General features: G+C 37.2%; 1 protein-coding gene across 1 annotated transcript in view; it reads right to left on the bottom strand.

Moving 5' to 3' along the window:
• Nucleotides 1-18,752, bottom strand: part of LOC113240418 (probable 2-oxoglutarate dehydrogenase E1 component DHKTD1 homolog, mitochondrial) — a 31,922-nt gene extending 13,170 nt beyond the window's left edge. Inside the window, exons 1-7 of the mRNA XM_026477707.1 lie at nucleotides 18,464-18,752; nucleotides 7,864-7,990; nucleotides 6,663-6,828; nucleotides 5,622-5,838; nucleotides 1,544-1,705; nucleotides 726-799; nucleotides 499-612 (exon numbers count right to left, since the gene is read on the bottom strand). Coding sequence (XP_026333492.1) covers nucleotides 499-612; nucleotides 726-799; nucleotides 1,544-1,705; nucleotides 5,622-5,838; nucleotides 6,663-6,828; nucleotides 7,864-7,990; nucleotides 18,464-18,593 — 990 coding nt within the window. The 5' untranslated portion in view covers nucleotides 18,594-18,752. The remainder of the gene's footprint in view (nucleotides 1-498; nucleotides 613-725; nucleotides 800-1,543; nucleotides 1,706-5,621; nucleotides 5,839-6,662; nucleotides 6,829-7,863; nucleotides 7,991-18,463) is intronic.
• Nucleotides 18,753-24,930: the final 6,178 nt, after the last annotated feature.

The raw sequence follows: 24,930 nt of genomic DNA, 5'->3' as shown, positions 1-24,930 counted from the left end.
CGGATTGACCTATCCTTCAGAAAATCGCCTATCCATGTGCAAAAGCCAACAGGAATTCCGTAAGCTGGAAGCTTGTTTAACAGGCTATGCCAAGACACCGCAAGCGATTCACCGCGTTTCTCGACAGCCTCGCCCCATAAATGTGTGGCATAGGCAAGAAGATCCCCAGTAGATCGACCACGGCGAAAACCATACTGTCGATCACTGAGAAGATCGTTATCTTCGAGTTATCCAAGGAGATGGCTGTTCAATATGCGCTCCATAGTCTTACAGATGGAGGTGATTGCGATAGGTCGATAATCCGATGGGTCGTCATGACTACCTTTCTTAGGTACAGGCTGTACATGTGCAAGCTAACAATAAAAAAATATAAAGACGTAGTAGTTAATAACTTTCTACCATTGTATGGAGTTTCGGGCGTGTGGACCTTAGGAGAAGAAGAAAGAAAGGTCTCGACATTAGGAGAGTCAGACGTCATAAGTTTATGTAATCAAATACCTGCACATTGAAGACCTTGTCTCCAAGTCTGGACGATTCATGAGGAGAGTAATCTCCTTCTAAAAGTTGTAACTGCTTTGACCTTGCTTTACCCATTGACACCGGATTTGCTATCTGAAATAAATAAAATTGATCAAAAATTCATTATTATAAATAACTGATAGGTACGCAAGTAGTTCATACATAACAAAACGTTTTGTAATGTAAAGAAACCAATGATTGCTTACCTCCAAATGAGATGGGTTGTTGACCATAGAAAACCGGACGGTCTTGTTGTTTACATTAATATCCGACGAGAGACCTACAAACAGATATCATAATATAAGACAAAGATTACACAGATATTACAATATTTTCGAGGAAGAAGACAATTTACACTGCTGTGGAATAGAATGGAAACGAGTTTTTGTGACGAAATTGTACATAGCATAATGAAATTTATGTCAATTGTGTAACGTTACCGACTTTGCGAGAATTTTCTTGAAACCACTGGTCTTTGTAATTCCATTGAGAATCCACCGAGATTATGGTATGGCAATTGTGGTAATATTTTGTTATTCTTTTCAAAATCTAGTTGCAATGGCAGTTGAGTCTCAATATAGTGTTAGTGGAATGGCAGGGATGGTATTCATTCATTCAACGAAATCCTCTTACTAAAATTACCATGGAAATTATTATGCATTTATCCTAATTGTTATCACGTTTAAGCAGTAATTTAATCTTCAAATTATATATATGTATAATATTATGTATAACTATATAATAAATTAAATATAACTACATTATCGACGTGCCGTCGACTCGCTATTGAAGAGCAGAATACCAAACACACGAAATTCTGTCATTGAAACTCGATACATAATTGAGATGCTTTAAAATAGCAGACCGGGGCCCTGGTCGCACGTCTTCCGGAGAATTCTCACACACATAATTGACATAAAGTTGATATTGAGTTGACTTGATATGTACAATTTTGTTACAAAATTCAGCTTCCATTCCATTCCACAGTAATGTAAATTGAGCCTAAGGGTGATCGTAAACTTACTGAAGTGTAAGGCAATGTCACACGAGGCGCCCGTCTCTTCAGGAAACTCCATCCGGCCACTGAATTTATGAAATAGTTTCACCGGGGGACATTTGAGGAGTGTCACCATTGCGCTCAGCTTCCCGCGATGTGGCAGGGCCAAGGTTACATATTCGATGTTTTCTAGTGAAAGTATGGTTTTTAGAAAAAAAAAAAAATGAATTAGGAAAACCGATCACTATAGACCAGTAATTAGAAGCAAAAGCGGTCGCAAGGACTGAGTCTTTATTCAACTCTAATAACAATGGGAATTGTAGTGTACAGTTAGTGTACAGTGTCCGAATTTTTAAATGACAAATTCTAACTTCATTGTCATAAGGGCGTCTTCATATTAGATGCTTGTAGAAGCGGTGCAGTGGCGCGACTGTGGTGCGGCAGCCACGCTTCTATACTAAACATAATCTAGGATGTTCCTGTGACAGTAGAAATCTACACAACGTATTTCATAAACTATTTTTATAAGCCTCGTTTGAATAGCCATTGCTTAGGTAAATAAATTAAATTAAAATAAAAAATAACACCAAATTAATGTTTATTTCTGAGCAATGAGCGGAAACTTTTTTTTCAAAAATTTATTAATTTTTACGACAACGTACAAAGGTTACTTCATTACTCTGCACTTGCTAGAGATGAGGTATATCGATAACAACTTTTCTTCATTAAAGTATGAATTCTTAAAGTATGAATTTTAATCATAGGCAATAAATTGACATGTCAGTGATATTACTTTTTCGAAACCTGTAAATTATTGACATGATAAAAGTTTTTTTGGAATTTAGTAGAACATCAATTGAATTTAAATTATAGTTGTGGTGTGTTTTATGACTTCAATATAATACAAGACTGTTCACACGTCTGTACATTGTTCATAATAAATACCTTTGCTTCAAAAAACAAATACACTAAAATATATCGACTTAACTCATCCCTATGTCAAACGTCAAATGAAGTGTCACTGGGGTTATCCTAGTTTGTGTTTAGTATAATGTATGAAAATGAGTAGCTGCAGCGCTTTTATAAACGTCTAATTTGAAGGCGCCCTTATAACCTTTGACAGTATACAGTCATGGAAATATTTAAAGGGACTCTTAAAAATGTTTGAATTATGCTAACAATATGTACATATATGAACCGCTGACTACGTTATACCAGACCGTTTAATTTGAATAAAGAATGAGTTTAATTGTCTCTTGATTTCGATTAAACGTTCTGTAATGATACGACTTTTACGACTAAATATTTATGTTTATGAGTCATTGACTTACAAATAATTGGACGACGGGTCTAATACAAAAACCACGAAAAAAATGTCCCAAGTCAACCTATTTAAACGTAGTGACATGTCAATGAATATGAAAAAGCTAAAACGTTGAATTTAAATTGTAATGTCATCGCAGTACTGTTTAATTTTGCTTGCTTCGCTGTTAGTCGAACAAACGAAGACTAGAGCGTGAATGACGCTCTGTATATAGTCAATGTAGTACACGATAATAATATTTTAATAACGTCAAAACATATGTACTCATAGCATTGACTTACAATTATATGGACGTCGGGTCCGCGCTAAAAAGTGTCCGAATTTATAGGGCGTTAAAATTGTATACAGAGCGTCATTCACGCTTTAGTCTTCGTTTGTTCGACTGACAGCGAAGCAAGCAAAATTAGACAGTACTGCGATGACATTACAATTTAAATTCAACGTTTTAGCTTTTTCATATTCCTTTACATGTCACTACGTTTAAATAGGTTGACTTGGGACATTTTTTTCGTGGTTTTTGTATTAGACCCGTCGTCCATTTATTTGTAAGTCAATGGTGTACTACTTTTATTTTCTTTCATTTTGACATCTGGGTACAATTTCATATTATTATAGTTAAAATCACTATCGCCGCGTTTTAAATTCTTGATCGACTTATTAGATCCATGTGTGCACGTCCTTGTAACTGTTACACCTAGTTTAGTTTGCTGAAGTGCACTTGAGTAAATGTACAGTATGCCTTCAATATGTTCGTATGACTTATGTTTGATCGGACACAGTGAAACCACGGAAGAAAAAACGCAATGGAAGTGCCTTAGGCCTCGATTACTAATAGAACAGATGTCGCCAAAACTTACACATTCTTAATTTGAAACACTACAAAATCTTGACATTGATTGGTCGCAGTTTCAAATTTAAAAAGACAACAAATTCTGGAATGTCAATATAATTTAAACTTTACTCTGGCATATCCTTGAAAGTTCAATACCATCAATACCTATTATTACAAGCTACTTATTATTTACGTTTTACTTATTTTTATTTTATTATATTATATAGAAATTTCAATCAATGTGCTGCCATCTAGTGGTTAATTTCTGAACCACGTCGAATTGGAGTTATTTAGTTCTCCAATAGCTTACCGGGCATAGTTTTACTTTCGTTTCTTGTAACAAAAAATTATTTCGGTAAACAGAAAATTGAAAATTTATTAAAATAAGACTTTCCGATGATATGAAATACCACCACGGGTGCGGATGTCTGCCAGCTGTGGATTTTTGCACTCCAAAACTGCACAATAAGGTATTTTTCTAGGATTTTATAGAATTTGCACGAAAGAATAACACAGCCATACCATACAACGAAAAAATGGCGGACTGAGCTCAGATAGGTCTTTCGAGATCTATACAGGCTGTATATTTGAAAGTGAGACATATTCATGCATGTCATAGTAAATCATGTTACAACTTAACATAGACTAAAATAAAATTAGGATATGGGATAGAACAAAAAATAAATCAACAAATTTGTTTTGGAGTGTACATAGGAATAAACCGATTCCCTTTACGCTTGATTTCGAGTGCATTGGGAATATTAGCAAGCGAGCGCCGAGTGAGACAGCCACAATAACAATGATTTCACATCTCTCTCTCACCTACCCTACTCATTTATGTTATGATGAAAAAGCTGTTATCGAAATGATTACGTTTTAGCTTATGTTAATTTTTTACTTATGAACTATCATCGAAATGTTTTAAGTACTAAAAAGATAATTAAGTTATCATTTAATAAGAATTGAGGTTTTTGGCGTAGTTAAAAATGTGAAATCAAATTATTTAAAAAGGTTTTTTTTTATTAGTTATTTACAGTTTATTTACACTTACGTGGTACGGAGAAGTGTTCAAAATGTCCACCGTTTTCCACAATGCATAGACTAGCACGTCGTAGTAAATTATGTTTTAAATTGGTCAACACAAACACATTTTGTCTCGCAGTATAAAATGCTGAGATAATTCTCTCATGCAACAACGTCGACACTATTCACCTACTCCGCGTAAACTCCAATTTGGGAACATTTCAATAGCTCGCCTCACACTATCACCACTTGTTGCGTAAAGTCGCACCATCTCAGTCAATTCGACGTTAGAATAAATATCCATTTTGCAGGCGAGGGCCCCTTCGCCGCCGGCGTAGTGTTCGGGCGAGCGGAAGTACAAATAATTTACGTGCCTTTGCTAGGCCAAAGTCGCGCGTACACTGTCTCTGCAAACAGTGCCGACCTGTGCTTTGTTTTCGCCGCCGTGTCGCCGCGCCTCTCGCCGCTGCGTCCGTCGGAGCAAAAATAGTGGCGTGCATAGATTTCGATAAGTAATGTTGTTCACAAGTAGTAGTCGATGAAAAAAATATTTTTTTTTTGTAAATTTTAAGTTCATTAGTTGATTATTTTCTTGGGTTCAGAATCAGGAATATAACGCACTCTACAAGTATGTCTCACTTTCAAATATACAGCCTGTATAGTTGGCATGCGTCGGGCTCTAACTAACCACTTTCATTGCATTTATTGTTCTGTGAGTGAAACTATATTTATATTGTAATTTCTCACCGTTTATACAGCCTGTGTACTCACAACAGAATGAGTTACGAATTAGTTGATAAGCTCATCTTTTAAATTCAAAATTACGTTCTTCCCAATTAAATACTAGAATGATTGATGATTTAACAATAATTTACCCAATTATTAGTAATTGACTGGCAATCTGAAGAAGGTGTTGCAACACTTACCAGCAGAAGTAAGTCTAAACAGCGTAGAAAATATTGTAAGTAACGATTCAGCGCCCTCGCCACTGAATCTTTTAACAGCTGGGAGCTTGACAGCTAAAAACTTCTCCCAAGCTTGACCCCGTAGAAGCTCCGCGGCAATTTCTCTTCGTCTATCCATGTCGATTGGATCTGGTGTTCCTTCAACACGTTGTGCGAACCATTCTCGTTCAGTTTCTGACTGGAAAAATGAACTTAACTAGAGAAAACCAGAACAAGAAGGCTGGGTTCAGATGGACACACACCTGTCGGAATCCGCGTAGGAACGTTCTGATGATCAGAGATAACGCACAGTGCGCGCAAGTACTCGCAGTGAACGATAACGCGTGGTCATCTGAACCGGTATACTGTCCAATGCTTATAATTCCAAACGCGTGACGACGTGCGTTTGCAGCGGTTACGCGCGTTTTGAAGTATTTCATCAATAGATGAAATTACTTCTACTGGCAAAGGTAAACTAATACCATCGAGTGTATAATCAGAAATAGAGACGAAATAAGGGCCATTCGAAATCGCAAATTAGAAAGCTAGTACAAAAAGTACAGCGCCAACAATAGGCGAGTTGTTGGCGCTGTACTATTTCAGCGTACGTGTGTTCGTCTCCGTATATTCCAAAAATATTCTGTATTTATTGTAATAATGATAATATCTCTAACTATGGGGGGCTGTTCCATTCGGCGGTGTGGGAAAAACAGCAAAACATCTGATTACAAAACAAACGGAATCACATTTCATCGGTAATTAAATATGACATTTTTCAATTTCAGGTTGTTTTGAAGTGAAACAATTAACGACGCCCGTCAATTGTTTCGAATTGGGGTATGGCAAAATACTATCAAAGAAATTAAACGACATTTCGTCTCTATTTTTGGTTATATACTCGAAGACTAATATCTACTGGGTTAAGTTTCTGCTTCTCCTATCACATAGGAGTGCCAGTAACGAAGTTTATCCTATAAAAATCTTGATTTTTCTGCTGAAGAAATCATAAAGTGCGTTTCATACCTCCAAATGCGTGAATTCGTAAGAAATATTTCCACAGTAGATTAGTTCCAATTCTTGTATTAAATCACCCACTGCCTTTTGCCCATTGTATCCATACAGAAGTCCAAAGTCCACAGGATCACCTGTTTTTAAACCGTACCGTTCTAGATTCAGCTCTTTTACGATTCTGAAAATAAATAGAACTGCTATAGTTATTTGCCATTGTATAAGATGATGATGATGATGATGTTATATTAACACGTTAAAATACATATTTAGTAGGTGTTTTCCTAGCAACTCTACTGGTACTAAAAAGTAGCAGTAGAGCTTGTTGTGAAAGAGTTTGTCCGGGGAAGTACTGCCGTCTTACCTATTTCTGCCGGCACGCAATAATGTAGACATTATCATGTTCCGGTTTTGAAGGGTAAGGGTGCTGGTGAAATTACAGGTATATGGGACTTTTTAATTTATGTCTCAGGCGCAGTGCGCCTCAGATCTTTGCGATTGAAAGCTCTGAGCGGTACAGCAACAGTTACGGACAAGCGGGTCGCTTACCACCAAGCACACCACAGGTTCGTCCAATCACTTGATATCAAGTGTGTGTGACCCTTTCCTCTGGTTCCAGGCCACTCACTTTTCAAATTTTGAATCGTTCTCTAATTCTTGTTCTTCGTCATTCTTCTACAAACCTCCGACAACGAACCGACAAGACGTGTTTTCCTCTAGTCAATATAAATTTTATTAAATGTCAAAATTTTCTTATATACGTTATATAATGATGTAACGTATTTGTGCACATACATCACACATGTTTTTGTGGAAAAGTTCAAAATGTCGAAGCTACTATAAACAGTTTCTGATACGTCAAGAAATGATAAACCTTTACAACGACTTCATCAGGGCTCTCAAGGCTACACTACAACCTATAACCTACAGGACATGCTTGGGCGGTGCCATAGCGCGGCGACCCTGGCACCCGAACTAAATTAGGAAGGAGGCCAAGAAGAAAGCCAAAATAGAAGGATACATGACAGTGAAACATTTTATTGTGCTGAGTATCATTACAACAGTAAAAGATTGAACCTGGAAATTACACATTCAGCGCCCGCAGTGCAAACCATTGATTGATAACGTTGATTCCTTGAAATTCAGACTCCATTCAATACTAATATCTATGTTTATTTATTATTGGTGATGAATTTAAAATACTAACTTTACTTACCGTTGCTCATTTCTGAAATCCACATTATCAATGCTTGCTTTTAAATGTCCATGTCTGCGATAAGCATCAACTAGCGCCGCAGCTCGACTGTTCTCATATCGGCGGACCAATACGTCTTTAGGAGTTTCTGAAAGATAGAATAGAATTTTTTGTGTTTATTGTTCAATATACTAGCATGGTGGTACCCTAGTGAAAGAACGATTGCTCAATTGATCTACTTTTCATGTATAATTCACGCCCATTTTCCCATCGGATTAAAGACAATATCCTTCCGCTTGATCAGGATCGCCTGACAAACATTTTTCGCCTTATCAACACGTATCAATGTTTTCATACGTGCTCGTACGTGAAGTCCATCTGACCTGGCCTTTCTTTATTTAGGACGCTCTTAATTTGTTCATGGTAAGTTCACATTGGGGGATCCGTACCACTGTATTGCTCACTCTCGCCTGTTCCGTCAATCTTCCTTCAATAAATTTGATTTAAATAATAATTTCTAATTTGTATTTATTTATTTATGATTACAAAGACCTACAAATACCTTATAGACTAACATATGTATAATAATATAGTGACACTGTATATTTATCTACACGTATGGACTGCGACGTGTGACGCAACTTGGGTGTCCGGTACATGACACCCTTCAGCCAAAAGTCCTTCATGAAGGTCGACAGATGTTGTGTCGACAGACTCTCACCAGGAATGCATTAAAATTCACATTTCGTCGGGACTCCAACTGCCGACTCTTAGAGCAGCATTGGCTTTCACCCGTATGTACTCCATAACATCCGCGCACTTTGTGGAGTAATTTTTATTTATTTATTTGTTTGCATTCAGGTTACAAATATCCATAAATACATAGCTTATAAACTAACAAATATAATAATACAATAAAACACTCGTATAATGTATACCTTAAGGAAAAACATACATACAATATAATAAAACAATATTTCTAACTAATCTACACGAATTGCACTTGTCGGCGATGTGTGGCGCAGTCTGGTGTCAGGTAACCGGCTGCGGAATCGCCGATACATGACACCCTTCGGCTAAAACTCTCCCTTCATGAAGGTCGATAGATGTTCGGTCGGCAATCTCACCACAAACGAATTGAAATTTACGTTGTGGCGGGACTCCAACCGCTCCACCCTCAGGGTGTATTTGGCTTTATGTCTGATGTGCTCCACTATTTCGTCAGACTTATTAAAGTAATGCAGTCGTGACAGATACAGCAGCGTCGTCGGTATTGACGCAGCAGGAAGTTCGGTCCTGTCGGTGCTGTGTCACGTTGGTTGCGACTGGTGAGCTTCCTCTTCCTCTTCACCACCTTTGTGAAGCTGTCCTCATCGCACCGGTCGGTACCGCTGGACGCAGTAGATGATTGGGGCCAATTGGGGCGGTGCCACTAAAGTTATGCCTGGTGTGCCTCTTTTCCTTTTCCACCTTTTTGAAACCGTCGCACTGATCTACTCGTTTCGGTAGTACCGACGACGCAGCTCCAGAGATGAGTTTATATCATCATGTTTTTACTACCTAACTATAACAAGTTTTCACAATTTCTCATAGATGGCGCTGCGGCAAAAAACCTGTTCCAACCCAATACAAAGATGGGCAGCGAGCTCATAGAAATTCCTAAGATGTGCTGGCTCGATCCGTAACTCTGTTGGTTTTCTTTTTATAATATTAAGTGACGGGACGAACAAGTCTTTAAGGCGCAAAGATCTGAGGGGCACTGCCACTGCGCCCATCACTCTAGTACATAAGTTGAGAAGTCCCATGTGCCTGTAATTTTCTCAGCATCCTTACCCTTCCAAACCGGAACGCAGTATTGCTTACATTACTACTTGGCGATAGAAATAGGTAAGGTGGCAGTACTTCCCTGGACGAATTCTTTCACAAGGAGCTCTACTACTACTAAGCGGTGGCCACGTAGCGGCAATAAACGCTGTTTCGATTATAGTCCGATTGAAGGAATATTCCCTTGCGTTTGTTCGACCTTCGTATCAGTAATAAAGATGATTCTTGTTAGTAAATCACAGATTTTCGCGGTGTAATTTCCAGTTAATCTTTTATTCTTTGTCATCATTATTTATTTTGACATTAATCGCACACGTTTCATATGATGTGATTATAAAATTTATACAAGTTAATTACGTGAACTGCCTGCGTTTGACATAAATAATTTTGTGCTCTATGTCAAAGCTAAGCCTTGTTTAATTAATTAAATTTTGGGAGACGGTTTTTGCATACATATTTAGCAACGTTCTAATTGAAATGACTGTACTTTATTTGGGATATTTGGGAGTTAAGTAGAATGAAATGAAATATGTTAGCTAATTTTTAAATTTTATTCAAAAGCTTAGGAACAGCCGGTAAAATACTTTTTTTATAATAAATACCAAGTAACTGGACGAGCAAGTCGTGCGCCTGGTAGTAGCTACACGCCTGTCCATAACTGTTACGATCAAACTCAGAGCTTTAAAATGCAAAGGTCGGTGGGACACTGCCACTGCGCCCGTCACCCTGAGAAATAAGTTGACAAGTCCCATATGCTTGTAATTTCACCAGCCTTTAAAACCGGATCGCAGTAATGCTCACATTACTACTTGGCGGCAAAAATAGGTAAATTGGCAGTACTTCTCTGGACAAACTTTTTCACAAGGACCTCTACTGCTACTTGTCAACGTTCTTGTTGGTTGGGAGCGACAATCAAACACCAGTTCCGGGTCAAGACTAACTGTACTTTATTCAGTTTACCCACATGCATAAATATCAAATTCATATAAACTACCTACAATCTCCTTTTTACAAAAATTATTAAAAAAAAATTATATTGCTCATTAAACTAAGAACATAATAGAATTTATATAACATTTCATATTCCCATAATTGTGCATGCTTTTTATAATTAAAAAAGAAGTATGAGAATATGTGAAAATTCAAAAAATACATAATACATTAAAGCAAGTAATCCATAAAATTTTATTTAAAATATTTTTAATTTTATTTAATTTAAATTTAAATAGAACTTTATTCAAAAAAAATACCAAAAAAATTATAGTTGGAATGAAAACGTAGTAAGTATATATAAATTCATTTAAACATAAACAAGGAAATCATTCAGGCATAGTAAAAATGCAGAATACATAATAAATTTTAAAGAAATTGTATGAGTATGGTCAGGTTTTAACAAATTGTAGGTATTTATTATCTATCACTAATAAAATTTTAATTATACATAATGACCATTCTTACTTCCATATCATAAAAAAAAAATAGATTGTAAAATTAATTAATTATTTTTGTACAAACATAGAGCCGAAATAACCTGTGTATATGTAATTTGCCGTGATTAAACAACAGCTGTTCTAAATACTTACTTAGAATATAAATAAGTTTGTACACATCTAGGTCCGAACAATTCATACAGCCCACGATCCCCACCGATCAGGCGCGATCACCACCCTGCCGGAGCGAGTTACATAACCATTAGTAGATGATCGACTAGGTTCATCGGCCCGCGCGGTCGTGTCACGGGATTCGAACCCGGCACAAGCGGCGGCTGCGCGTTGCACGCCGCTCCGTGACGTAATCGGGTTATCACTGCGAGTAACGATATCTTCGTAAGGCAGGGAGTACACTGGAGTGTTTTGCATTGTAGGACGTTGGTCAGAATCTCTAATAATATGCCGCCTATTTCTAATTAGACTTCCACCGCCACTGATTTGTACTAAATATGATCGTGTACCGCGCAATGACATTATAGTTCCGCTCACCCAACGCTTGTTTATTCTTACTTTTACATTTTGGCCGGGGTGGAAAGCGGGCATATCACGAGCGGCTTTATCGTATTGATACTTTTGCTTTTGTTGACGGGCTTCTAATTCTCGTTTTACATTCTTTTGTATTTTAGGCAAAAGAAGTCTGGGGGGGTACGGCACGATACCTCTTAGTTTGCGACTGTTTAGAAGTTCAGAAGGAGAAGCAAGTTTGTTACTTATAGGTGTATTCAGATATTCAAGTAAAGCTATTCTAAATTCGGTTTTCTCCAGTTGCGTTTTCTTAAGCAAATTTTTAATAATCTGCACCGTCCTCTCAACTTGGCCATTAGATTGTGCGTAGTGTGGCGATGACGTTATGTGTTGAAATGTCCACTCTGCAGAAAAAATATCGAAATTGTTCGATCTGAACTCTGGGCCATTGTCAGACATTACTATATCGGGAATACCGTGTCGACTGAAAATAATTTTGAGTTCGTTGATAACGTGATCAGACGTTAATGAACTTAATTGCGCAACTTCGACATATTTACTGTAATAATCTACTACAATTAAGTATTTATTTCCATGGAAATGAAATATATCTACACCTAGTTTCGACCACGCTCTGTTTGGTACGCTGTGAGGAATTAAAGTTTCTTTTCTGTTCTCATTTTTGAATGTAAGGCATGCCTGACAGTTACTTATGAAGTCCTCTACTTGCGCATTTATGTTTGGCCAGAACATACTCTCTCGGATTCTCAATTTGCATTTGTCTACTCCTAAATGTCCGATGTGTACGCGTCTTAACATTTCGTTTCGCATAGTGACAGGAATAACTATTCTATCGCCTTTCCACAACATGCCGTACGCTAGCGATAACTCATCGCGGTAGCCCCAATACGACCTAACCAGAACATCCACCTTGTGTTTGTGCATTGGCCACCCATCTTTAACATATTTAGCCAACATTTGCAATTCTGTGTCGTTTTGTGTCTCTTTTTGTATTTTTATGAAATGCGTGTCGAGTAACGGGTTACTCACAGCGATGGCACAGACTTGTGCACGCGAATCCAACTGAGCGCGCGGCTCCTCAGGTGAGTCGCGCGTCGGTTCTACAGCGCGGGACAACGTATCAGCCATAAATAAATATTTCCCTGGTTTATAAACTAACTTGAAAGTATACGGCTGTAAACGAAGCAGCATTCGCTGTAATCTCGCTGGAGCAGTAGCTATCGGCTTGCTAATGATACTGACCAGGGGTTTGTGGTCCGTTTCTATGGTTATGTCACCTCTACCATAGATATACGTATAAAATTTCTCACACGCGTAAACAACTGCTAAGAGCTCTTTCTCTATTTGAGCATATGCTTGCTCAGCTTTCGTAAGCGATCGTGAGGCATAACATACTGGTAAATTATTTTGCATGAGACAGGAACCTAAGCCATTCCTGCAAGCATCCACAGATATGGTCACAGGCTTGCTTAAATCGTAAAATTGCAAAACCGGGGCTTTAGTAAGACATACCTTTAAATCATCGAACGCTTTCTGATGAGTTTCTGTCCAATGCCATTCAGTATCTTTACGTAACAATTCCCTTAATACGAAATTTCTGTCAGATAAATTTAATATGAAGTTCCCTACATAATTTATCATGCCTAAAAATCGCTCTAAATCCTTTATATTTTCAGGTCGCGGCATGTTTTTTATCGCGGAAGTGTGTGAACTGTCCGGATATAAACCTTTTGCACTGATTTTGTGACCTAGGTACTTAATTTCCCGTAATCCAAATTTACATTTATTTTTATTTAATTTTAAATTTATTTCCCTGCATCTGTCTAGTACTCTCTTAAGCCGATCATCATGCTCCTGTTTCGTTTTACCATGAACAAGCAAGTCGTCTATGAATAGGCAAACCCCTGGTATATCATCAAAATATTCAAACATTTTTTTATGGAAAACTTCTGACGCGGAAGTTATTCCGAACGGTAAACGTAAAAATTTATACCGGCCAAAACTTGTATTAAATGTACACAAATCTGTGCTTTCTTTATGTAGACGTAGCTGCCAAAACCCTTGTTTCGCGTCTATCGTGCTATAGTATTTAGAACCTAATAGATTAACAGTTATTTCATCCAAGGTTGGCAGCTTGAAATGTTCTCTCCTAATAGCTTTATTTAGATCGCGCGGGTCCAAACAGACCCTCAATTCACCATTGGCCTTGCGAGCCACAGTCATGCTGTTGACCCAGTCCGTCGGGCCTTCAACTTTTGCAATTATACCCTCATTAACCATTTCATCTAACTTTTGTTTTATGCTATCTTTTAAGGCTATAGGAATTTTCCTTGGAGCATGTACTACCGGCCTAATGCTAGTATCAATTTCTATTTTATATTCGCCGGGCATACATCCTAACCCTTCAAATACGTCGTGGTATTCATTAGAGATGTAATCGTAGTTTTGCGTACTGCTAATACTAAGTAATAGTTTAATTACATTAAGCTCACTACACGAATCGCGGCCCAAAACCGGTGGCGAAGATACATCTGCTATTATAAATTCTAATATATAAAAATTTCGTTTATACTCCACTTTCAAATGACACATGCCAAGAACGTTGATATCGCTACCCGAATACCCTTTTAATTTAACAGACGTTTTAATCAAATCTTGTTCAGTTACACCGACCTGGCTTAAATATTTTCTGGGTAAAACGTTCACATCGGCTCCAGTATCTAATTTAAATTTGATTAATTTTATTCCAAAAGCTAAATCTATAGACCAATCACTATGTGAACCATTAAAGCAATAAATTACCTGATCGGTAGGCCACTCAGCTTGCACATCATAAACGTTGCACATTCGCGAGAAATGATCAAAGTTCTTGCAATTTAAACACATTTTTCCTAATGCTGGACACCGCATGTCAACACTATGAATAAACCCGCACTTAAAACACTGCACTCCAGGTTTATTTCCGTTATACGGCACTTTTTGCTGTCTCATGTTTCGCGACGCGAAGGCGGTGTGCGCAGGAGCGGCGGCAGCAACGGCGGGGCTGGGACGCGGCTGCGCGAGGCGCGGGGCGGGCTGCGCCCATCCGCGGCCGCCGTGCCGCGAAGCGCCGCGCGAGCGCGGTACTCGTCTTGATACCCAGTTCACTTGTTTGTTCGCACTACCTTCGTCTTGCAAAATAAACTGATCATGATGATTACTAATAGTAATGTCGTAGGCTTGATGTTCACTATATTCTTTTTTAATTGCACCCGCTTGCAACCTAGATATTTGGGCTAAATTGCATATTTCCAATGATTTTTTTAGAGTCAAATCCGGTTCTCGTAACAAACGTTCCCTGAGTGCATCCTCTTGTATTCCGCATATCAGGCGATCTTTTATTAAACCGTCCATCAGTTCTTTAAATTGACAAGAACTTGCTAATCTTTTTAACTCGAATGCGTATTGCTCAATTGATTCACCGTGCTTCTGACTACGGGTAAAAAACTTGTGTCGTTCGATAGTAATATTCTTTTGCGGCAAGAAAAACGAGTCAAATTTTTTTATCAAATCCGTTACACTTGTAGCTTTAGTATCGAATTGATCATGTACCTCGCGACATTGCTCACCGATCACATGTAGCAATATATTAATTTGCACTTTACTGTCTTTTTTCGACAGCTCGCACGCCTCATAATAAACCACAAACGCATTCTTCCACTTCTCCCATTCCTTAGAAAGGTTTCCTGAAGTGACGTTTTCCAAATTATTAACAAAATTAAATGGCGGCGGTGGTGGCAATACGGCTTCCATCTTGGTACCAACTTTTAACCAACGTTTGTAATTTGAATGTCTACAAAACCACTGGCACAATTTTTAACTACAGAATGCAAACACTGTATTTATCCGTTTGTTATGATGACTATTACAATGGTTCAATTTCCGACTGCGCCATGTCAACGTTCTTGTTGGTTGGGAGCGACAATCAAACACCAGTTCCGGGTCAAGACTAACTGTACTTTATTCAGTTTACCCACATGCATAAATATCAAATTCATATAAACTACCTACACTACTAATCTATAATAACTATCTTACATACATACACGCCCTTTTTCCATGAATTTGTTAAATATTTATTATATATTTTACACTGTTATGGAAAATATTGCCCAGGTTTTAAATTCAAGAAAAAGCTACACAACTTATCGAGAACGGGCCATGGAGCATCATCATCTCTCTTTAGATGGTTAAGCTTATTCTTTAGCGGAAGTAGAAGTAGCTGTAGGGGGCTCGCGTGGAAGTCCTTAAATCGACTTGGCACATATATAGGTCACTGCAGAGACAAGATGTGTATATGGGATTTCTGGGATGCTAATCGAACCCAATGTGACTGCGGTGCTCCAACACAGTTCATGCGTCACTTACTGTTGTGTCCCATGTACTATAATACCTGTACGAGTACTGGTAGTGCAGTCAAGGTCAGTTACTTCTAAAATGAAAAAAGTATTGACACGATAACAAGAAGAAGCGGAAGTAGCTGCCAATCTTCTGGTTACCAGAGTCTTCAACGAGGCGAACTGAAAGCAAAGCGAGGAGTTTCGCCACTAATGGGAACATTAGAGGCCACATTACCTATTTGCCTAGTCTATTCAGACTGCGAGGCACTATTTATCTTACACCCAATTCTAATTTTTCTCGAGTGTAAGTTTCCTTTATAGAATGCGATCCCTTTTTGGGCACAAAATTTATTTACAGGATGATACAGAATATGACAGGGGATTATCAAGGTATTTTTCATTGTTGAAAAAAATACTGTGCATCATCAGTTTTTTTACATGCAGTAACTAAATATCTAAATTCGACTGCCCCATCGAATAAACGTTCTCGCTCAAAATACATCTCTTTTTTTTTTCAGATTTATTTTCCAATTAATTTTATAATTATTCGGTACTTCAATGTTTATTCTACGGAAAATAAAATTACAATCTCGCACGAATATTGCTAGTAATATGTGATTTGCATACTATCTACTCTAGCATGTTTATAACAAACTAAACTACAAATTTTCTAGTATGATCCCTGTGACACTTCATTTGATGTTTTCACAGGGATGAGGTGAAGTCGATAGATTTTTGAAGCAAAGGTTCTCTCTTATACAGCCTTGCATAATATTACGGATTTAAAAAAACATAACAATTGAGTTTTTTAAATAAAGGATTCCCATGAATTGTGTATAAATAATATTTATTTTATTTCTGATATCCGATCCGTTATTTCTATGGAATAGGTACAGGTACCGGAGAAGAAATAAATTAAATGTAAACGCAGTCTTTGTTTATGATACAATAACAATCAGCAACCAAATTAGCGTGATTTACAGGGACTCTACTGTCATCAGTCCGTAGACAACATAAATTAATGCTTCCTGTACAAAAATGAAAGTCGTAGCCATTGAAATAACAAATTAATAACGTTAAGTCCGTCTTCTGTGAAATTTGGTTTGGTGCAGTTACGTGCCTTTTACCAATACTAAAGACGTGAATTTGCACTATCCACGACGTTATATATTTATTCAATAAATTATCGAAAACTTTTTATCGTTATACCTCATCTCTAGCAAATGTAGTCTAATGAAGTAACCTTTGTACGTTGTCGTAATTTTAAATTCATTTTTGAAAAAAAAATGTGTCTCTGGGCATTTGTCACTAATTTGGTGTTACTTTTACTTTAATTTTATGTTTTTGCTTAAACAAAAGATATTCACTTAAAAGCGAGACTTATAAAAATAGTTGAGACTTATAAAAACACGCATTTTATATACGTAAATTAGTAGACTTCGTTACAAGGTTATATTATGGAGAATTTTGTGAACTGTCACAGGGATCGTCCTAGAAAATTTGTAGTGTAACTTTGTAATATTTTTTGGGAATGTTTAAAATTCTTGAAAATTGTAATGCAGTTTTGCGCTTTTAAAATTTATGACTAATTACTAGTATAACCATGTAACTTTATAATATTCGCATTGACAGATTTTGATATCCATAGTAAAACAAACTAACATTATGTTACATTTTAAAGTAAACAATATGACTTTTCTCGCGAATAATAGTGTAAACATTACAAGCGAACAGCCGCCAAATGTTGTATTTAAGTATATCCAATCACCAGAGTACCTAATATGTATAACTGCGTCGGTGGCAGGTTATCATGCTGGACAGCCAAGCAGAGGTCCCGGGATTGATTCCCGAGATGGGAGGAATCTCTGTATAGCCTACATTTATTTCTCCCGTGAGTTTGGGTATAATTAATGGTTGTCTATGTGAGCGTCCATGGCACCCACGATGCAGGGTTTCCCTGGTGCTATGAGTGTGTGCTTTATTATTATTAATATTATTTTTTACGTTTATAATCGGTCCGGTAAAGTTGCAGTTTTTCTATTACATGTTTATACGGTGGGGCCTTCCAGTTGTGGTATGGATAAACTGCCTCTGTGGCCGAACGGTTACCATGCCGGACTGCCACGCAGAGGTCCCAGGTTCGATTCCCGGGCCGGGAGAAATATTTGTATGGCCTACATTTATTTCTCTCGTGAGTGTGGGTGTAATTTGTAGTTGTCTATGTGTGTGTCCATGGCACCCGCAACACAGGGTTTCCCTAGTGCGAGGCTATGTTGAGTGTGTACGTTATTATTACATTATTATTATAAAACACTGTAATTTTACCTAAGAAAAACAATGCTAATAGTAATTGAAATACATTAACTAATTATAAATAGAAATATATATATATCTAACACTTATATATCTGTTATATCAACGTAAACCTTGACATTAACCTACCATTCTCATTCACAGTTCGCGGTCGATGTCCGAAGATTCCCAGTCCAGAATGGTATTTAACTCTATTAAAAATACAACACTCCTTCCATCGCACTAGCTGTCTCACTCCTACTTTACTAATCAACCACATTTTTGTAAATTATTTATTTAAAGATAACACTGTTCCATTTCAACACTAAAATTTACTCTAATACTGGTCTGAAGTTTGGAATTAAAAATTTTAAATAAAGAACTCAAGGTTTTCTAAATACGAACATGATGTGCGCAAGAGTAACCAGTTGCGTGGTCCAGACCGAACTGATTGTGAATAGAAAGAGAGGGAACAACTATAGCTGGTAACAAGAACAACATATTGTTGTAAAGCTAAGCGATTTGATAAGTATTGATAACCACTGATAGTAACAGCGGTGTTTATTAAACGAGAGGGTATTGAGGCAAAAGATTAAATTATATCATTGTTAGCTGGTAAGGCCTTTTGGTCGCTTATAATTGTTAGTGTAATTTGACGCGATACTGTATCATAATGATTACTTGTTGTTCTTAAATATGTGCCGACTAACGTGTGAGGTAGTCTCCACAATTATCAACATATTCCGCATAACAGTGTAGTGTTAAATATATAGAATATATAAATATATAAAATTGAGGACATACACTGATTAGAAAGCCATTTAGAAAGCCATTTATTGCACAATCACAAACACGCATATAAACAAAAAACAAAAATAATAATAAAAACAAAAGGACATTGAGGAACAATAATAATACAAAATATGCAGGTAATTCATCGTCATGCGTGTCGCGACTAGTGCAAACGGGACTTGCTCAGCTTTAGCCACAACCGGTTTGTTTACCGTGTCGTGGCACTGATTTTCAGCAAGCCCGGGCGAGTGAGTCACTGACAATGATAATTAAATCGAAAAAGAAGTAAACCTAAAGAGATAGCAAACCTACGAGAGTAATAGAAATAGTAATAATAATACAATAATAAATATAAATATAACAATGTTGTACATATAACTATATAGAAATACGTAAATGATAATAAATGGATAATGTCTAGTTTTGTGAAGTGTGGCGTCCGCGCGGACGATACAGGAGATCGAAGCGGGGTGCGGGTGTGGGTGACTTTTTGATAGGCATTATTATAGGATTAGTATATGGTGTGAAAACACGATTACTAAAAACATTTCACAATAGAAAAAAAACTTATCTCGAAATTTTACAAGAAAACCGACAAGAAAACTAAGTGGAACACGTTCTTATAGTACGCGATGTGCATTTTTCAAATGGATTTAACATCGCTTGTAAAAATAATAAATTCTCAAATAAAGCCAGTGTCAATGAACCTACTATGTACTAATATCGCACTGCTAATACAATAGTGTATGAAAAACGAATTACTCAGTTCCGGTGAAAGATTATTATAATTTATGTATAGGTTAAAATTTATTAGACATCTGAACGATTTCGTACTTGCCAAATTGAAGTATATTTAAAAATAAGTGAAAAGTAATTTTATATTTTTGAGTAAGGACTGTTTTGTTCTGAACTAGCTCACAAAACGTTTGTCTATTTCTGGGTTAAGTAGATATATTTTAATGGTTTCTTACAATATTTTAATGACAATTTTAATGACATGTAGACAAAGAAATTTTACGTTGAGAAATGGTATAATCTTGAATTTCACATTTTTTGAGTTCCAACACTATTGTAATAGTAGTGCGATATGGGAAAAATTTAATTCGATGTAAGGTATAATGCCAGTCAGAAATAACTTTATGTAATAAGAATGAAAAGCTGCAGTGCGTTTTGCGTCTGCCGTTCGAAAGTCTTTAACGTCGAGCGTCGTTCGCTCTTGCATGGACATAAAGATTTTTTTTTTGACCGCGTTTATAAGTATGGCCACTCCCTGAGGCAAAAGAGTGCCTGCTACCACTGCACTATTATTATGTTAGCCAAAAGACTGATCCAGAACCGACGACATACCAACTTTCGCCTTCAGAATTCCCCGTTTTCGTTCTACTGAAACCATCTAAATAATACAAACATATTGTTTATTTATAAAGATATAAGGGTCTAATATACAGGTTTACTTTTAATAATTCTTTAGATTTTACTCTCGTACAAAAATAAAAGTAGTTATATAGATTTCTCTAAACAGTGACAACTCTGTGCGGTAACATAAAGTAATTTTTATTAAAAAATGGAACCGACTTCATATTTTGCTTATATGTGCTTACAAACTGAAGCTAAAAAAAGTCAAGAATCGGTTACCGGAAAGGCGAAACCGGATTAATTCCCTGGTGTGTCTGACCCCCTGAGGCTGTCTTTCCACCAGAGATGTGCGAGGTAGCGAGGTGGTGTAAGGATCTATAGCGGCGCTGTGATACGACGTGATGTCTCCCACCAAATTTGTGCAAATGCATCCTCCGTTACGAACCCTTTTCAGTTTTGCGCGGGCGGGGTACGGTGTGTGTTAGTGTCATACTTTCAGTAGCTCTAGTTTCCTATACCGTATTGCAGACATTCCTCACCCGCATCCCTCGCACACATTCGTCGCACACATCTCTCGCACACATTTCTCGCTATTTTGTATGTACAGTCAAGAACATGTCAAGCTTGACATTTTGTACTTTGGACCGTTCTTATTGTAAGCCGCATAGAGTTGGATTTAAATCTTGAATGTCAAGCTTGATGTGCTCTTGATCCTGTACAAATACTTAGCTCCGCTAACCCTTTTGCACCGGAGCTGCGCTAAGCGAGGCTAGGAAAATGAAGTAATCCTATTGGTGGATTTTTTCCTCGCACAGTGCTTCGCTATGTCGCATATCTCTGGTGGAAAGGTAGCCTTAGAGGTCGAATATTTTCTTTCTCTTTTTTTTCGCTGATATCCTAAATTGTTTTCACAAAAAAAGACTTAATGCTTCGTAAGACAGTTTTCTTGTATCTTCTATGGTTTTGGATATCCCCATACTGTCCCATTAAAAAATAAAAAAACAACCTGTATAGAAGAACTGATATTAATATTACGGGTGTTTTTTTTTACTTTGGACAATTTAAGGGAAATTTCTCGCTTACAAATAATCTACATAATGTAGATAAAGAACTGTGGTTTGAATAAGGGTTATCACTATTACGTTTTATATGTTATCGTTGTTTTTCTACTGACAAAAAGAGATATGAAACTCTTTGGGGTATTACTCTCTAATAGTACGTACAAGGTAAAATACGACTGACTTTTCGTATTTCGTAGTTTTTCACCTCACTAGCTCGGAAAGGCTTTCTTTCTCTTTAGAAATCTGCTCGTAAAAGCATTTTGAAATTCGAACTTGACGATGGACTGTGGTGCACCCTTAGAGGATGGAAAAAAATAAAGGAATAGTCTCTAACTGCCTCCGTGGCCGAACTGTTACCATGCCGGACTGCCACGCAGAGGTCCCAGGTTCAATTCCCGGGCTGGGATAAATATTTGAATGACCTACATTTATTTCTCTCGTGAGTTTGGGTGTAATTTGTGGTTGTCTATATGTGTGTGTGTCCATGGCACCCGACACAGGGTTTTCCTAGTGCGGGGCTATGTTGAGTGTGTGCGTTATTATTATTATAGTCTAAGAGTGTACCTAATTTTTCCCTTCAATGAAAAAAAAACATAGTGACACGTTCAACTACATGATTTATCGTACATTATTTGTAACAGAAATCCGTTGGTACATTTTATTCTTTTTATTGTTAACATTAAATTGACAAGGATAACTAATTTTGTTTATTGAAATATTTCTGATGTATGAATGAATAAAAGTGATTTGTTATATTTCAACTGTGTTTTTTTCATCTACCATTTTCCTCGCTATATTCAGGTGTAAAGTTGTTTTGCGTCTCGTGGTCTTGAAACCCTCGTTACGCTCAGAATTCTATTTTTGAACCACTCGCTTCCCTCGTTTTTCAATCTTAGGGTCGTATTCTAGAACTCTACTCATTGCTCAAGTCATGACATGAGTATGATTTAAAGCACTAGAAATCATACTCAAGTCCTTGCCATTAGGGTCGTATTTCCAGTGCTTGAAATCATACTCAAGTCTGCTCAAATCCTGACTTGAGCATTGAGTAGAGTTCTAGAATACGACTCTTAGACTCTTTTCATACCAAAATCGTCAGGGATAACACGTGTCTTTAAAACGCGTGACATACCTATTTCTGACGCCAAGTATTAATGTGAGCATTACTGCATTCCTGTTTGCAATGGTAAGGGCGCTGGAAATTACAGGCACATGGGCCTTGTCAACTTAGAGTGGTTACGCGCTATTGCATCGCTACAATTGCGAATTGCGATCACAAGTGCAGCGATGCAATCGCGCGTTTGTGTCGATGCAGTCGGGCGTTTGCATCACTGCTTAAAGTATGGCGTGTGTGTAACCGCTCTTATGTCTCAGGAGACGGGCACAGTGGCAGTGTCCCTAAGATCTTTGCGATTTAAAGCTTATTGGCACTGCTGTTATGGATGGAAATCATCACGTTATGTTCCTACATGACAAAAAGGTATTACCTATATATTTAACATACACAAACAATAATAATAATTTAAATCAATTAGGAAATGAAACTATTTTTCCGGATTTAAATCGCGTATATTTGTTTCTTCAAACAAACCGACGTTTCGGGCCCTTTACAGGTCCCATGGTCACGGTTGACTGAGGTTGTACAGTCTTCAATCAGTTATGTCTAATATTAATGCAAACCACCCTATTTTTTCACTATAGTTACAATAGTTATTAATTAAATACCTTATTTTTAATTTTACAAAGAAAAACATTCCAATTTACGCTACATTAAGTTTTACAAATTATTTTTTTATTGAATGAATTTTTAATAAGTTTAATTTATTATTAATTATTAATAGAAATTAGAATACACTAAAACATATTAATTCGTACTGCAATCTTATGTCTGTTTGGGATTTTTCATTAGAGGAAATACTGGATCCCAAACTGGTGGTACGGAGAAACCATCTTCCCTGTTGAAATTAGGATGTTTTTTAATTTCAATGGCCTCTCGCAGCATCCTGGGTAGATAACGGACTTCTTTTGCAAGGACCTGGGGTTTGTCAAACTTCATTGAATGTGTAGGTTTATCCATGACATGCTCGCAGACTACAGACTTGTTTACGCGACGGTGTTTCAATTTCAAAATCAATTAATTAGCCGTGGTAGTCTAAGGGCATATTTATTAGACGCGAATTTCATCGCGGTCACCGCGATCACACCACGCGGCCGCAGCGCGGGCGCCGAGCGGAGTCCGCGTTACCGCCTGCGTCTAACTGTCATGGCAAAATGCGCTCTATCTATTTATGTTTTAACTTAAATGAGCGTCCCGGACACGCGGGCGAGGCTATTTTGAATTTGGTCAAAAAAATAGTGTGTCGTTTTCATAGTAGACTCCAGTGACTGCTATAAATTATGTTAGGTCTTTCACTATAAATCCAAAGAAAACTAAAGCACGTCTTTTCTTATTTCGATAAAACTAATTCTTAATGAAGCAAAGTAAGTTTTGTTACACTTCGCTAACAATAGATACGTTTCGATCAATCTGAAACGAAGAATCGTGAAGACAAATAGTCCCGGGCCTGAGAAAATACGCACACATCGTGGCTGCTATGAACACACACATAGACTGCCACAAATTACACCCAAACTCACGAGAGTAATAAATGCAGGCCATACAAATATTTCTTTCTTTTAAATTTTCTCCCGGCCCGGGAATCGAACCCGGGATTTCTGTGTAGCAGTCCAGCATGGTAACCATTCGGCCACAGAGGCAGTCAAAGTACGGTGCATGTAAAAATATTTTTATCCATGTATTATCACCTTTATAGAAACACGACAAATGCATTTACGGTAACAGGGAACCAAAAATATAAATGACAATTAGGCGTTATTTTAGTTGCATGCATGAATTAATTGCAAAGCTATGTTTTTTGCAAATGTGCCTTTATAGATAACATATAAAAATCTGTATTTAACATTCAATGTGTGATTAATTCTGTCAATGTAGTTAATTTTATGTATAATAAATTGTTTTCGTAATACTGCATACTACATTCACCAAAGCAAACAGAAGCATTCGTTGTGAAAGAATTCGACCGGGGAAGTAGAGTCACCATTCCTATTTCTGCCATCAACTAGTATGTTTTCTTTTTTTAATAATACCAAGCGACACGCTCCCCATAACAGTTGCTATATCGCTCAGAAATCTTAATGGAAAAGATCTAAGGGGCACTGCCACTGCACCCGTCACCTTGAGACGTAAGTTGAATAGTCCCTTCAAAACCGAAACCCTGCTCACATGATGAACTCTTTTACACGGAGCTCTACTGCTACTATTTTAATAATAATAATAAGTTTGTTTATTTTCTCACCACAATAGAGGTTATTTGACCACAACAACACCAACTATACATAATAAAAAAA

The sequence above is a fragment of the Hyposmocoma kahamanoa genome, unplaced genomic scaffold, assembly GCF_003589595.1.
Source record: "Hyposmocoma kahamanoa isolate Upper Pololo Valley unplaced genomic scaffold, ASM358959v1 138, whole genome shotgun sequence".
In the NCBI taxonomy this organism is placed as follows: Eukaryota; Metazoa; Arthropoda; class Insecta; order Lepidoptera; family Cosmopterigidae; genus Hyposmocoma; species Hyposmocoma kahamanoa.
The sequence above is the reverse complement of the archived record's forward strand: the minus strand, read 5'-3'. Positions and strand labels throughout refer to the sequence as shown.